General features: G+C 44.9%; 1 protein-coding gene across 2 annotated transcripts in view; it reads left to right on the top strand.

The window, feature by feature from the left end:
* Positions 1-17,649, top strand: part of GPC3 (glypican 3) — an 813,378-nt gene that overhangs the window by 272,235 nt on the left and 523,494 nt on the right. For both annotated transcript variants that reach the window (XM_069746956.1, XM_069746955.1), the window contains exon 3: positions 6,887-7,578. In XM_069746956.1, the coding sequence (XP_069603057.1) occupies positions 6,887-7,578 (692 nt within the window). The remainder of the gene's footprint in view (positions 1-6,886; positions 7,579-17,649) is intronic.

Here is a 17,649-nt window from a genome sequence, read left to right as displayed (position 1 = left end):
CGATGATAATGTGTGCAAACTGTAAAGCGCTGCGGAATATGTTAGCTAGCGCTATATAAAAATAAAGATTATTATTATTATCAGCCTAGCCTAACCATGTATGGTTATTATAACAGCTCAGCCACATTCATCTATGGTTTTACTATACCAGCCTTATTCCCCTGTTGTTATACTAGCTCAGCCTAATTCATCTCTGGTTACTGCAGCTCAGACTAGTTCATCTATGGTTATACTAGCAAAGTCTAGTTCATGTTTGGTTATACCAGCCCAGCCTAGTTAATCTGTAGTTATACTAGTTCAGTTTAGTTCATCTATGGTGATACCATCATAGATTAGGTAATTTATGGTTATAACAGCTCAGAATAGTGAAACTATGATTAGATCAGCTCAGACTAGTTCATCTATAGTTATACTAGAAAACGTTAGCTTATCATTTATGGTTATTCCAGTTCAGCCAAGCACATCTATACTTATACCAGCTCAGCCTACTTCATTAATAGGTTTACCAGCTCAGATTTGTTCATCTATGTTTATACCATCTCAGATTTGGTCATATATGGCTTTACCAGCTCAGATTAGTTAATCTTTGGTTATACCAGCTCAGAATAGTTCATCTTTGGTTATATCATCTCAGACTAGCTAAGCTATGGCTATACCAACTCAGTCTAGTTATTCTATAATTATACTTGCAAAGTCTAGTTTATCTATGGTTATAAAAGCTCAGCCTAGTTCATTTATGGTTTTGCAAGTTCAGCCAGATACATCTGTAGCAGGGGTGGGGAACCTTTTTCCGGCCAGGGGACATTTGAAAATTTCTAGCATCATTTGGGGGCCACACAAATATGATCACCTTGAAAATGACCCCAATATATTTAGTCAAACAATTAATTACGGTAACTCACCCTGAATGTGACGGCTGGAGCTGCTTCTCTTTGGTGCAGCTGTGATGTTAGGTGATACTGATCATGCTTTTCTAGGTTTATGTCGGCCAGGAGAGCAGCCATCTTTTTGTTATAATAAGTTTTGTAAATCATATACATCACATAGGAGATGCTGGGACTACTGTATATATATCACATAGGAGATGCTGAGACAGCTGTATATACACCACATAGGAGACGATCAGACTGCTGTATGTACACCACATTGGAGACACTGTGACTGTTGTCTATACATCACATATGAGTCACTGGGGGTGCTGTATATACATCACATAGGAGACTCTGAGACTGCTGTATCTATATCACATAGAGGACGCTCAGACAACTGTATATACTCACATTGGAGATGCTGGAACTGCTGTACATACATAACATAGGAAACATTGAGACTGCTGTATATACATCACATAGGAGACACAGGGACTGTTGTATATACATCACACAAGAGATGCTGGGACTGCTGTATATACATCACATTGGAAAAGCTGGGACTGCTGTGTATACATCACATAGGAGACACTAGGACTGCTGTACATACATAACATAGGAAACATTGAGACTGCTGTATATGCATCACAGGAGACTCTGGGGTCATATAATTTACAGGAGGGGCATAGACATCACAGGAGATGCTGGGACATATTTATCACCAGGGAGACTGGGGGAACAGCCATCACTGAGGGGCTATATACATCACTAGGAAGCACAGACAGCCCTGGGGGTCTATATGTCCCTGGGGGTAATATACATCACTGGTGGGGTCACATACATCACTATGGGCTATATACAGCACAGTTGGGGGGATATACATCACTGGGGAATATACAGTACTTTTGGGGTAAATGCAGCACTGGGAAATATACACGTCACTTGGGGGCACATACAGCTCTGGGGGGAGGGGGGATTATACAGCACTGGGGGGACAAGCATCACCGGAGAGGCACAGAGATCACTGGGGGGGTTGCTTGAAGATCACAGGCAGTGGCACGAAGATCACAAGGGGGACACAAAGATCACAGGGGCCTCATAGCTGGGGGGCACAGAGATCACGGAGGGGCACTTAGCTGGAGGGGACAGAGATCACATGGGCCACAGAGATCACATGGGAGCACAAATATTACAGGGGGTACATAGCAGGGATCACAGGGGGGGGCACATAGATCACAAGGGGACATAAAGCTGGGAGCCACAGAGATCACAGGGGTGCAAATAGCTGAGGGGCACAGATCACAGAGAGCACATAGCTGGGGGGCAGAGATCACAGGGGCATATAGCTAGGGGGCACAGAGATCGCATGAGGCACATAGCTGGGGGCACAGATCACATGGGGCATAGAGATCACATGGGGAAACATAGCTTGGGGGCACAGAGATCACAGAGAGATTCAAAGCTGGAGGGCACCTAGATCACAGGGGGCATATAGCTGGAGGGCACAGAAATCACAGGGGGCGTATGGCTGGGGGGCAGAGAGATGATAGGAGGGCACATAGCTGGAGGCACAGAGATCACAGGGGGACATATAGCTATGGGAACAGAGATCACAGGGGGGCACATAGCTGGGTCCACAGAGATCACAGGGGGGGCACAGAGATCACAGGGGGCACATACCTGGGAGGCACAGAGATCACAAGGGCATGTAGTTGGGGGGCACAGATTACAGGGACACATAGCTGGGGGCACAGATCACAGGGGGCATAGAGATCACATGGGAAACATAGCTGGGGGGCACAGAGATCACAGGTGGGCATATAGCTATGGGGCACATAGCTGGGACCACAGAGATCACAGAGGGGGCACAGAGATCACAGTGGGGCACATATCTGGAAGGCACAGAGATCACAGGGGGACATATAGTTGGGGGGCACAGAGATCACATGGCGGCACATAGCTGGGGAACAGAGATCACAAGGGGAACAGATCACCAGCAGACCAGCACAGAGCTTCCGGCACAGAGATCCCTGGGAAGGCAAAGAGCTGCCAGCACAGAGATCACTCTGGAGTCTCTGACAGCGCAGCAGCTCCTCTTCCAGGACAGGAGAGCATTGGGCGCTAACCCCGACCACCACGGCGCTAACCTTGCCCACCCAGATAACGTCATCATTCAAGTGCAGGCAGGCAGTGTTCTGTAATGAACGTTGCGTGCCATGACTTGGGGGCTAAAGGGCTGGCAGCCAGCAGGATATGGCTGCCGCCCGAGCATTGTGCAGTCTGGGGACCTGCCCGCGGCCACATGAAAAGTCACCGGATGTTCCCCGCCCCTGATCTATAGTTATACCAGCTCAGTCTAGTTCATTTATGTTGTACCATCTCAGACTAGTTCATCTATGATTTTGCCAGTTCAGTCTCTTTCATCTCTAGTTATACAGTACTAGCAAAGTCTAGTTCATCTGTGGTTATAACGGCTCAGCCTAGTTCGTGTATGGTTATACCATCTAAGGCTACATTCCCACGATCCGAAACTAGCAGCGTATTTTCACTGCATCCAAAGTGCTGCCTTCTATTGAATGCAGGTAAATCCGTGTGTGTTCACTGAACCATGCAGATTTACTGCATCCAATACATTCAATTAATTACATTTATATTGTGGAGACTAGCATCTCCGCAAGAGGAATTAACATGCTGCAGTCCTGAAAACATGTCAGTTTCCGTGGGCGATCCACAGGCTCGCAGGCAAGCATAGTGGACATGGAATATCGAGAAATCCCATCCACTATGCTGTAACATCTGTCCGCTGTGGCTTTGACGCTGCATAAATACGCAACGTCAAACCCGCAGGCATTCCTGACCGTGGGAATGTACCTTAAGACTTGTTCATCTATGGTTATACCAGCTCAGACTAGTTTGTCTATGGTTATACCAGCAAAATCTACTTTATCTGTGGTTATACTAGGTAAGTATTGATGTTGAGTGATTATTCCACAATTTTACTATAATTTAGCATAACTACATTTTACTGTAAAACCGTATTCATCTCTGCCACTAGGACATAATTTGCAGAGGTTTTCAGCCTCTGGACATAAAAAAAAAAAAGAATGTTTCCATGAAGGCATCACAGAACAAAATGAGCAAATATACCTAGGGACAGTGATAATCCTCCCAGTTAATCTTTGGATTATAGCATACAATTCGCCGAGTGTAGAGGATTTATTAATTTTCTTTAAATCCAAAATATGTATGTTCTCCAAACATATCAGTACAATGGTAAGGTGAATACGTGATGTGCTGTTCTGACGTACATATTTGTTAATAGACCAGAAGTATTTTAAACAATGGTCTGTGAATAGTCTGAGCATCTTTTTGTTGGTTCCTATTTTACCTTTCAAACTCACTTTTCTATGGTCTTCTGGTTCAGAGGTTTTTATAAGCCAGGCTGATATAAAGTAAGGGTAGTACAAGAGTGGGGTGCAGTGTAAGGTGTCCCTGTGTATATTACTCCTTTATGTTTGCTGACATTGTGGAGTTGCAGTAAATTTCAACCTCAGTTGGTGTCAGGTCCTTAGAAAGATAGTTTTTTTCAATGTGTCCTAAAAAGGACAAGTTTGTATGTAGCCCTACACAACTGTTATGATGAATACGTCCTCAAGAGGACTTGTCAGCATACAGATCTCTCATTTTTTTTCCCATATCCCAGCAGCGCTTCTTACATTTGGAGTCATTTGGAGATGATATCAGGTTATGAAGTCATCTGCCTGGCGTGTGGCCCAGCAGCATCTTACCATGGGTTACGCTGTGGTCTGAGTGATGACAAATCTTCTCACAGACATATAGGGCATAGTAGTTTTGTAGGGCTACATACAAACCTGCTCTCCTCAGTACGTTAATCTGGACCATCCTTTTTAGGTTGCTAAATGAAAAAAAAACCTTGTCCTTCTAAGGACCCAAGACTCCTTTACTGAGACTAAAGTAATATTCTCCTGCAATATCCTCCTCTGTGGCCTCCCTGCTAACACTCTCACCTCTCCAGTCCGTCTTTAACTTGGCTGCACAAATAATCCATCTTTCATCTTGCTATTTCTCTGCTTCTCTTCTCTGTAAATCCTAATAAGCCATCTATATAGGCATGCAGGTCATAGGAACCTTGATATCTGCAATCCAAAGTCCTATTCCAGAGCAATCTACATTTTTCTTAATATGTAAATGAGTTGTTGAGGTCTATGGGCTGGACATAGATCGTCCCGAAAATCTGCCTCGAGGGCTTATTATAAATGTAAGGGGGCATTACCAGTGTGATATATAATGACTGACAGTCTGCTTTCCTGATCTCACTACAGAGCTGTGTGTGATTGCAACTAACATAGTACAGCAGATCTGGACTTTGTCTCATTACAAACACATCTGCAGCAGTATTTGTCCTCATGTATTGCTGTCAGCTCTGCTACAGAGCTGTGCCTGATTATAACTAACAGCAAAGTTGAACCTTGCCTGATTACAAACACTTATTTAGCAGCAGTTGTTCTCTCATGATGATTTAGGTTCCATAACACATGCATCCAGTGTGGGGGGAAGGACAGTACAGTGGAGCTCATAGCACTGTGAGAGGACAACTGCAGATATGTGTGTAATAAGACAACTGTACTGAACTGTGTTAATTCTACTGTAATGTGTTAGTTGTAATCATACACAGCTCTGAAGCAGAGTAACCACCCTATAATAGGACATCTACTGCAAATGTGTTTGTAATGAGGCAAAATTCAGTTCTACTATACTACAATATTATTATTTAGTTTTAGAACACCATTGATTCCATTTTACTGCACATGAGAAGGAGTTGCATACAAAATACAAATATAAATTACTTTGAACAAACTAACAATGACAGACTGGTACAGAGGGGGAGAGGACCCTGCCCCTGCAGGCTTACATTCTACCGGTAATTGGAAAGGAGACAGTAGGTTGGGGGGTTGTAGCAGCTTTGGTGGTGGAACCAGAAATATTGCAGGCTGTAAGCTTTCTTCAAGAGATGTGTTTTCAAGTTTTGTTTGAAAGTTCCAAAACTGGTATATAATTGGACGTGTGGAGGCACATAGATCTTAACAGCTCATTTACGCATTAGATAATGTGGATTTCTTTGGAATAAGACATTGGCTTGCAAACATCAATTTATTAAGCAGCTTCCTATGACCTGCATGCTCATATAGATGGCATAGGAAGGTTGATCCTACCAACAGATTAATTTTAAACGATATTAAAAGGACAGATGATCATCCAAACAAACGTTCATTGAACACTCATTCCCAATCATTGCCCGTTGCGACATGCCTAGTGATCAGCCAACAAGCAAGCAATCATATATTGGCGGAATTCATATTTTATGCAAGTCTAAAAATGATATGAAAATACCAGTGGCAATGCAAATACCTAATTTTACAGATTCCACTTGTTTTATTTCATGTTAAGTACTAAATATAATGCTTCAGCCTTGGACTTGTTTCTTTACGAAACTTTTAACAATAATTAAAATTAAGATTGTGTTTTTGATGGAACAGTATCTGGTTCTTGTAGCACTATTTCTTAGCATCATAATACACAACCTTAGTCATTAAGACGCAGGTCTAATTCTTTATCAAATCTAGTGCATGGCAATTATAGATGTTATGTGTTGAAGAGCTTTAATTTGCCAGGGCAAATTCCATCTACAAGTCTGGATCCACGTGAAGTGCCCATTGTTTTAAAGAAAAGCTTTTCATGATGCTGGTATATATTGAGAATACAACATGTACATAAAAGTGCGCTGTAGACACAAAAGAAAAATTGTTCCAAAAAGATATTGAAGCCTTATACATTAGCACTTTTGATAGATCTGCAGAAAAATGAGTGGCCATATAAAATCCATCCTTGTCTTGTGAGTTTTGAAGCTTGAAAAGAAACTATTCGATGATGAATGAATGTACGAAAGTGGATTCAAATTGCATTTTGTTCACTCTGTCTTTTCTCTTTTCTTGCAGAAGCGTTTGAAATGGTAATACGGCACGCAAGGAATTATACAAACACAATGTTTAAGACTCATTACCAAAATATCTCTTCGAAGACCTTCAAACTGGTCGGTGAATTATTCACAGACATTTCACTCTATGTCTTAGGGTCAGACATTAATGTGAATGATATGGTGAATGAGTTTTTCGATGGCTTGTTCCCGGTAGTGTATGGCAATTACCTGAACCCTGGATTTAAAGAGTCAGTGGAAAGTGTAGAATGTCTTCGACTGGCTAGACGAGATGTCAATGCATTTAGTCAGTATCCAAAAACAATCATGACACAAGTATCTAAGTCCTTGCAAGCTTCTCGAGTTTTCCTTCAGGCGCTAAACCTCGGAATAGAAGTGATTAATACTACGGACTATTTAAAGTACAATAAGGACTGTGGTAGAGCCCTTCTGAAAATGTGGTACTGCTCCCACTGTCAAGGACATTTACTGGCACGTCCATGTGCCGGATTTTGTGGAACCGTTATGCGAGGTTGCTTGTCTAGCGTTGGGGAAATAGACTCTTACTGGAATGAATACATTACATCAATTGAGATACTTGCCAAAGAAATGCATGGGATTTATGACTTAGAACGCGTTCTACTAAATCTGTTTTCACTCATCCAAGAAGCTGTAGTACATGTTGAAAGGAATGGAGGAAGACTTTCCACAGCGGTAAGTCACTTTCATAGTTCAACAGCTTTTACAAGTGTAATGTGAAAATTGAAAAATGAACTTAAAATCATAGTCAAAATGAAAGTTTTTTGTTATGAAGGAGCCTCGGCTGCGCTTACCCATTTTTTGGCAGAAAGTTGAAAATGTCACAATGGTTCAGACTGTTATTTTCTCCCATTAACTTTCTATGTAGCATTTTAACAAAATTATACAAAGAAATTTAAAGACCACTACTGTTAGGATTGTCAGAGGCCGCAAGCTCAAAAAGGCTACCTTAGACAAACTTAGCGCAAGCCACTTCACTTGGCAAATTCCAGAACAAAATCGGTCTTCACCCTTTAACCCCTGTACAGGAATCTGGACTTAAAGCGGGGTTCACTGTATTACTTCTATGAAAGGGCTGCTATCCTGTGGACCAAACCAGAGGCAAAAGAATAGTATGGTAGCTGGTTCAGAATCAGGAGGTCAATGCAGGGACATAGTCGCAAAGAATGAGAATAGTCAAAAAGCAAGCAAAGGTAAAAAGTCAGGACTGTCCACTAGGAGAATTGCAAGGCTCAAGTTACACAAAACCTAGTCAGATTTTAACTGGCAGTGAACAGCGGGATCTCAGGATCTTAAATCGCTTGCAGCCCCACCTAAACCACACATCAGTTCTATCTCTCCCAGTAGTAATGGAACTATAAGTCCCAAGGGACACAAAACCAGAACTGTTGACCACAAAGAGAGCGCAGCGTTGATTGGGGATAGAAGCAGAGGCAGGAAGGGCAGGCACCCATTTTAATGTCACAACTACCAAAATATTTCATGGGGGAGTAAGCTCTCTTTGATGGGAGCAAAAAGGCAGTTCATATTTGCCCTCAAAAGATCTAAGAAAACATCAGAATAGCCAGATGCAGTTTACATAACTGTTCCCTGATTATCCCAGCAAAATCATGACTGTTTTTAAGTAGCAGAGCTGTTGGAACCCGGGAACAGTAGCAATATCTGGCTATCGGTGGAGCTTTCATAAATACAGAACTGTGTGTGTTTGTGTGTATAAACAGTTGTGTGAAAAAGTGTTTGCCCTCTTCCTGATTTCCTATTCTTTTGCATGTTTGTCACACTTAAATGTTTCAGATCACCAAACAAAATTAAATATCAGACTAAGATAACATAACACAAGTAATCACAAAATGCAGTTTTTAAATTAAGGTCTTTATTATAAAGGAGAAAAGAAATCCAAACCTACAGGGCCCTGTGTGAAAAAGGGATTGCCTCCTAAACCTAATAACTGGTTGAGCCATCATTAGCAGCAACTGTAAATACACAGTGGCAAAGCAAGTTGAAGATGAAATGATCTCTAAAAGGCCTAAAGTTAAAGATGACACATTTCCTTTTTATTCTAGGCACAAAAAATATATAGTCATTCTTTACATTTTTAAAATCACAAAAAGGAAAATGGGCTGATGGAAAAGTTTGGGCAACCTTTGAGATTTGTGTGCTTGGATACATTAGACCAAGGCTTCAGACCCTAATTAACCTCTTAGGGTTATGGCTTGTTAACTATCATGGTTAGGAAAGGCCTGGTGATGCAAATTTCCCAGCGTTATAAAATTCCAGCTTAACCTTGTGCCAAAAATCAGCAGCCATGGGTTCTTCTAAGCAGCTGCCTAGAACTCTGAAAATGAAAATAGTGGAGGTCCACAAAACAGGAGAAGGCTATAAGAAGATAGCAAAGTATTTTCAAGTTGAATTTTTCTCAGTTTGAAGTGTAGAAAAAGCGTTTACAAGCTGTGATACTTTAAAAATGGGATGCTACTAGGTACTAACCATGCAGGGCGCCAAAACTTTTGAATCAGCCTATTTAATTTTTTTTGTAATATATTGATACAGACACAAATATATGCATAAAGAAAATAAAAAATATTGTAAAAAAAATATATATTTTAAATATTTTTCTCTGAATATATACACATGAGCATAGGGAACTGTAGCGTTCATTCAATGGCAACTTAGTTTGAGATGTGAACAGTAAAAAAAAAAAATACTGAAAGATATCAAAAGCAAACAAAAAAATTCTAGAAATTACTCTGTAATTACTACATCTTACAAAACAGATCTCGGAACAATAATAAAATGTCTCCAACATAAAGAATTTGAACAGTCACATTAGTGAAAACATAAAAAAATAATAAAATCGGCATTACTCACTTTCCAGTGCTGTTCCGGTTGATTGTTACAGGCTGCAGCGGTGACGTCACGACTCCAGTGCACATGACCACTGCAGCCAATCCTCATCAGCTTGTGCTGTCTGCAGCGGCATCACTGATGCGCCCAGTGAGCAAACGCTGATATTAGATTTTAAACATTGGTATGCTAATGTTGTGCAGAAAGTGGAAAATGCCTTTAAAGAGTTAACTGTGAAGACATCTCTTTTTAAGAGGCTCCTCTCTGCCCTTCCACCAGGACATGTTCTCATGCTCATAGTTGTGACTTGCCTTGCCCTGCGGCAGAGAAGACTGACTCAGCGTGGACTTAGAAGAAGAAGAATGAAGGTTTGAAGTGTGATGGACACCTCGACAGAAAGATGGCAGCGCTCATTATAGTCAGCGGAGACAGTCGGGCTGTGCTGGCGTGCGTCTAATGAGTCTGTCCCCAGCTGATTTCCATTGCTCTGTTCATATAATGGAATAGGAATAGGACTACTACATTACTGTAGTAGTGTGAACACAGCCTTGAAGGGGTCGTCCATCATTTTCTACTGTGGCTCGGATGAGGAGAAAGAAATGGTTATTGGGGGTCATTTGGAATAGTAGTTATGGGTATTAGGAGCCGCTCTTGCTTTCTTTGAAAGTTGGGAGGTATGTATCTATAATATAACGCTGGGAGCATCACTCTGTCCGAAGCCTCTATAGACTGCGCAAGCGCAAGCGCCGGCGCAGTCTGGGCCTCACAGAGCGACGCTCCCGGGAGATCGCGGTGTGCGTTCACACTGAACGCACACCGCGATCTCCACCGCAGAAGCAGGGACCGCCAGGAGGGTGAGTATCGGCCTATATTCACCTGTCCCCGTTCCATCGCTGAGCGGCGCCATCTTCGGCCTGTGACCTTCAGTTCAGAGGGCGCGATGACGCGCTTAATGCGCGCCGGCGCCGCCCTCTGACTGAACAGTCACAGCCAGGAGACCGGAAAGATGGCGGCGCTCAGCGATGGAACGCCGGACAGGTGAGTATAGTAAGTGCTGGGGGGGCCTGAGCTGGCGGCGATACCGCCACCTGACCCCCACAGCGCGCCGGTGTCCCCGCCTGCTCAGGCCCCCCAGCACTCCGCGCCTAGCGGGTCAAAGGCAGTATGGGGACGCAGGATGGAGAAGCACATAAGGATGGGGACGCAGGATGGAGCAGCACATAAGGATGGGGACGCAGGATGCAGCAGCACATAAGGATGGGGACGCAGGATGGAGCAGCACATAACAGTATGGGGACGCAGGATGGAGCAGCACATAAGGATGGGGACGCAGGATGGAGCAGCACATAAGGATAGGGACGCAGCATGGAGCAGCACATAAGGATGGGGACGCAGGATGGAGCAGCACATAACAGTATGGGGACGCAGGATGGAGCAGCACATAAGGATGGGGACGCAGGATGGAGCAGCACATAAGGATAGGGACGCAGCATGGAGCAGCACATAAGGATGGGGACGCAGGATGGAGCAGCACATAACAGTATGGGGACGCAGGATGGAGCAGCACATAAGGATGGGGACGCAGGATGGAGCAGCACATAAGGATGGGGACGCAGGATGGAGCAGCACATAAGGATGGGGACGCAGGATGCAGCAGCACATAAGAATGGGGACGCAGGATGGAGCAGCACATAACAGTATGGGGACGCAGGATGGAGCAGCACATAAGGATGGGGACGCAGGATGGAGCAGCACATAAGGATGGGGACGCAGGATGGAGCAGCACATAACAGTATGGGGACGCAGGATGGAGCAGCACATAAGGATGGGGACGCAGGATGGAGCAGCACATAAGGATGGGGATGCAGGATGGAGCAGCACATAAGGATGGGGACGCAGGATGGAGCAGCACATAAGGATGGGGACGCAGGATGGAGCAGCACATAAGGATGGCGACGCAGGATGGAGCAGCACATAAGGATGGGGACGCAAGATGGAGCAGCACATAAGGATGGGGACGCAGGATGGAGCAGCACATAAGGATGGGGATGCAGGATGGAGCAGCACATAACAGGATGGGGACGCAGGATGGAGCAGCACATAAGGATGGGGACGCAGGATGGGAGCAGCACATAAGGATGGGGACGCAGGATGGAGCAGCACATAACAGGATGGGGACGCAGGATGGAGCAGCACATAAGGATGGGGACTCAGGATGGGAGCAGCACATAAGGATGGGGACGCAGGATGGAGCAGCACATAAGGATGGGGACTCAGGATGGGAGCAGCACATAAGGATGGGGACGCAGGATGGAGCAGCACATAAGGATGGGGACGCAGGATGGAGCAGCACATAAGGATGGGGACGCAGGATGCGGCATGAACATAAGGATGGGGACACAGGATGCAGCATGAACATAAGGATGGGGACGCAGGATGCAGCAGCACATAAGGATGGGGACGCAGGATGGAGCATGAACATAAGAATGGGGACGCAGGATGGGAGCAGCACATAAGGATGGGGACGCAGGATGCAGCAGCACATAAGGATGGGGACGCAGGATGGAGCAGCACATAAGGATGGGGACGCAGGATGGAGCAGCACATAAGGATGGGGACGCAGGATGCAGCATGAACATAAGGATGGGGACGCAGGATGCAGCATGAACATAAGGATGGGGATGCAGGATGCAGCATGAACATAAGGATGGGGACGCAGGATGCAGCAGCACATAAGGATGGGGACGCAGGATGCAGCAGCACATAAGGATGGGGACGCAGGATGGGAGCAGCACATAAGGATGGGGACGCAGGATGGAGCAGCACATAAGGATGGGGACGCAGGATGCAGCAGCACATAAGGATGGGGACGCAGGATGGGAGCAGCACATAAGGATGGGGACGCAGGATGCAGCAGCACATAAGGATGGGGACGCAGGATGCAGCAGCACATAAGGATGGGGACGCAGGATGGAGCAGCGCATGACAGGATGGGGACGCATGATGGAGCAGCGCATGACAGGATGGGGACGCAGGATGGAGCAGCACATGACAGGATGGGGACGCAGGATGGGAGCAGCGCATCACAGGATGGGAGCAGCGCATCACAGGATGGGGACGCAGGATGGGAGCAGCGCATGACAGGATGGGGACGCAGGATGGGAGCAGCGCATGACAGGAAGGGGAACGCAGGATGGAGCAGCACATGACAGGATGAGGACGCAGGATGGAGCAGCACATGACAGGATGGGGACGCAGGATGGAGCAGCACATGACAGGATGGGGACGCAGGATGGAGCAGCGCATGACAGGATGGGGACGCAGGATGGAGCAGCACATACCAGGATGGAGACAATATACCAATATAAATGCTCGCCACCCGGGCGTAGAACGGGTTCAATAGCTAGTCATTATATAAAAGAATTAATAGGAAGGATGCACTGAACTAATGCTTTACCCAAGAGATGCAACAGTTGTAGTTTTTTTTTAAATTTAATTTATTTTTTTATTGGTTGGTGTAATATTACAGAATATTGCTGCTTAAAACCAGGTAAAAATGGCCGAGGGATGAGAGAATGGTGAGTACAAGGAACATGACCTCTGCACTTTCGAGAATATTGTTTTAATTTTCGTTCCATGGTGAATTGTATTTACCAGTGAACCAAGCCTGCAGCAATCACACTCCTTATCTGGCCATTTATCTTGCTAGTACTTATACTCCCCCACCGATAACCCCTACATGATGTATAGGGGAAGGAAAAATTACATGTGGAAAGTCAAAACTGCGCCTCGTTGAGTGGTGTGCTACTGCTAGAAGCGTAAGGGTTTTTTTTTTTGAAGGGTTGACATCGTTATAAAGGATGTGTCTATCTACTTGATCTAAATGACAACATACAATCTGCATTCTTTAACACATTTATTTTTGACCTGATGAAATTGGTGTACTTACTACTAAAATCCATGTTAGAATGACTGAACAGTCGTGACATTAGGCAGGAGTCACATGAGTGTATAAAAAACGTCCCATTCTCTTCCATAAAAGTCGGACTTTTTTTCTCACTTGTCAAAATTAGCCGTCTGCCCTGCCTTATTGAATAACAAGGCTCCAAGTGTTATTGAGCCCTTAAAGGGAACCTGTCACCAGTTTTTTAGTAACCCATCAAATTCCACCACCTTTTTCTGCTGGTGTTATGCATTTCACAAATTATTACATGACTCCTGACACCTCAAAAATTACCATTTGAATTGGTCCCATGCTGTATTTAAATGAGGCTGGTCCAGTCTTAAAGGGCGTCCTCCTTGCAGCACCTGTTCCTCCTCTCTGCTAGTAAAAGCCGTCCTCCAGCTCTGATTGATGTGGATAAAGTGTCCTGTGTCATCCACATACCTGAACGAGGTCTTGTGCCTGCACAGTATCATCGCCGGCGCACTTTGCTCTGCCATACTGCAGGCAGAGCAAAAGGGCTTCAATTCACAAGCCCGCAGTAGGGCAAAGTGCTCCTGCAGGGCTGGCGCTGGTACTGAGACTTCGTTCAGCTATGTGAAGGAGGACACCCATCGGACCAGACCAGCCTCATTTAAATACAGCACGGAATCAAATCAAATGGTATTTTTGAGGTGTCAGAAGGCAATGTACGGTAATCATTTGTGAAATGAACAACTGCAGAAAAAGGTGGTGGCATTTTTTTGGGAAAAACTGTGGACAGGTTCCCTTTAAAATAAGCATTATAGGAATCCAGCTAATAAGTAAGAGAGATGTCCATCCACCCAACCAGACAGACAGCTGAACCCTAGTCACTTGCAGATTAACCCCAAGTGTGCCCGTAGATAGCTTTTGTTTCCACCTGGCAGGTTACCCTTTAATTTCTTTCAGCCATTTATCTCTTTGTTGTGATCTGTAATCCCTTAATTCTTGGGGTTTTGCTTCTTATTTCCTTGTTCTCCATTTGTTTTTTTTTCTCCACAACCCATTCATTGCCTATTTCATGGTTGCTTGCAGTCCTTCTTTCCTCTCTCTACTTAGCTCACAACACGTCTTCTCTGCTGAAGATCTATCCATCACGTGACTCTATGTCTGAGTTACTATTCTAATATTTATTTTCCCCTAGTTCCACAAGTGTTTTCTCATTTTCATATAATATTTCATCATTAATGCCGTTTTGCACATCTGTCACCTTCATCACTCACATGAGATAACGCCAGCAGAGCCGGGCATTGCAGGTCACTCCGACATAACTGCACACAATCATATGCTGTCAGAATAGCAGGATCACAGTGTGCCGCCTTGGCATCAGGTTCATTGAATGGCAGTGCCCTTAGCTAAGTTGGATCTGCCCAGCTGCCACCCCTTGCCCTATGTTCAGTTTATAGAGGGAAAGAATGAATACCAATGAGCCAAACTACACCGAATGGCAGACATTTTCTGCTGGTTTCCTCTAATTAAACAGTAACAAAAATGATATTATAGATGCGTAACTTGCTCTATCTATCTATCTATCTATCTATCTATCTATCTATTTGCAAAAAATGAGAGCAGCACAGAAAAACAAATTGAGAGTTCAAAGCCCGTCAGGCATGTACCAAACCTTATAATAAGAGTCCAAAAAGTCAGAGGCAGCACACCATTGCAAATAAGTTTCAAAAAGTGTTCAGGTTTTAATAGCCCATCATGGCGACGTTTCAGCTCATGGAGAGCCTCTCCATGAGCTGAAACGTCACCATGATGGGCTATTAAATCCTGACCACTCTTTGAAACTTATTTGCAATGGTGTGCTGCCTCTGACTTTTTGGACTCTTATCTATCTATCTATCTATCTATCTATCTATCTATCTATCTATCTATCTATCTATCTATCAGAGATTTAGCCTGAATTTTACCATGATAGCCACACCCATGACAGACCTTCTTAAGGGCATGAAGACATAGATGGCCAAATGGTCTTCTGAAGCGGAGATTCTTGATCGCATCAGACTTCAGAAAGGAATTATTGGTCTAGAAGGATGCCTCAGAGGTCAGATTGGGAGCAGTGTTGTCCCCAGGAAGTAAACGGAGAACAACATCCAATCCTGTATCTAAGTAGGAAACTCTCCTCCTGTGAGAAAAACTATGGCTTTGTAGAAAAAGAAATGCTTGGTCACCAAATGGGCAATTGTTACCCTGATGTACTGCCTGTTAGGCTGGAAGTTCAGGCTAATGTAAGATCACGCGCCCCTAAGATGGATGCGGGAAAGGAAGGGGAAGAATGCCCAGGTGACTAGGTGGTTTCTAGGGCTCCAGGAATTCAGCTTTCACGTGGAGTACAGTCTTGGGAAGCTACGCAGGTAACATAGATGCCCTATGCTAGACTTCCCTGTTTGGCGACAGCAGGTGCAAAAATCCCTGGCTTTGGGCAAAGGAGGGGATATGTGATAAAGTCACTGTCAAAACACTGGAGGGGGAGATGTGTGTCACTGAGGTTTTTAGCTTCAGCGATATGAATCTATGAAAATGTTCCAGCATGCTAAGTGCTGAGAGGGGTTAATTGGCCATATTAAGGGCTAGGTTTTAGTGAACAGCTTAAGGCTATGTGCCCACGTTGCAGAAATGCTGCGGAAATGTCCGCAGCATTTCCGCAACTCCCTGCCGCTGGAAAAACGCATGCAGAATTCGCATTCACACAAACGTTTTGCAAGCGATTTTAGCTTGCCGAATGCTTGCACTTTTCCAGGCGATTTGAAGCATGGCTTGGAAAAGTGATTGACAGGTTGGTCACACTTGTCAAGCATAGTGCTTGACAAGTGTGACCAACTTTTTACTATTGATGCTGCATAGGCAGCATCAATAGTAAAAGATAGGCTACGTTCACACTAGCGTTGCGCCGCCCTGCGTCGGCGACGCAACGCGCTACGCACGCAAAAATGCGCACAAACGCACGCAAAAACGCGCGCGTTTTGCGACGCGTGCGTCGTTTTTTGACGAGAATCGGACGCACAGAAAATGCAACTTGTTGAATTTTCTTGCGTCCGACGCTAGCGTCGTAAACGACGCAAATGTCAAAAAGCGCCACCCAAAAAACGCACGCGTCCCCTATGTTAAACATAGGGGCGCGTCGCTGCTGCGTCGCCGGCGCAACAGCGACGCACATTGGCGGAACGCCAATGTGAACGTAGCCATAGAATGTTAAAAATAAAAAAAAAATTAAAAAGGTCATTCTCACCTTCCGACGGCCCCCGATCTCCTCAGCGGCACTCCCAGTACGTTCTGTTCCCAGGAATGCTTTGCGCGAAGGACCTTTGTAATGTCACGGTCGCATGACCGTGATGTCATCTCAAGTGATTTGCGCAATGCATCACTGGGAACGGAAGCCGCTGCGTGCACCGCTGAGAGGCGGGAGGTAAGTATATCCCTATTTTTTATTTTAATTCTTTTTTTTACAGGAATATGGTACCCAGGGCCTGAAGAGAGTCTCCTCTCCTCCCCACCCTTAGTACCATCCGCACAAGAAGCGCTCACTTTACGCATGGTGGGCATAGCCATATGCCTAAAGCGAGCGTTTCAATGCAATCCTATGGTGGCGGAAATAATGAACATGCTGCGGATTTTACCGCTATGCGATTCCGCAGCGGGATAATCTGCAGCATGGGCACAGCAACTGCGGAATCCCATAGGATTGCAGGGGAATGTGTTTTTTAAGTGTTTCCGCTGCGGCAAAAACGCTGCTGAAACGTATTAAACACGCAATGTGGGCACGCAGCCTAAGAGTGGGTGGGAGACTGTTCACCATATCTTCACCTCGAGATTTATTCCAGAAGGTAATACACGGCCTTCTGGCTCATTCAGAATTGGGTGTGCCTGGAGATGAGAGCCCCAGAGCTGTGTTTCATGATAAGGAAAGCTGAACATTTTTATGATTGTGTCCTGAG

The sequence above is a fragment of the Ranitomeya imitator genome, chromosome 2 (genome assembly GCF_032444005.1).
Source record: "Ranitomeya imitator isolate aRanImi1 chromosome 2, aRanImi1.pri, whole genome shotgun sequence".
In the NCBI taxonomy this organism is placed as follows: domain Eukaryota; kingdom Metazoa; phylum Chordata; class Amphibia; order Anura; family Dendrobatidae; genus Ranitomeya; species Ranitomeya imitator.
Note: the sequence above shows the minus strand (reverse complement) of the source record. Positions and strands in the feature narration are given on the sequence as shown.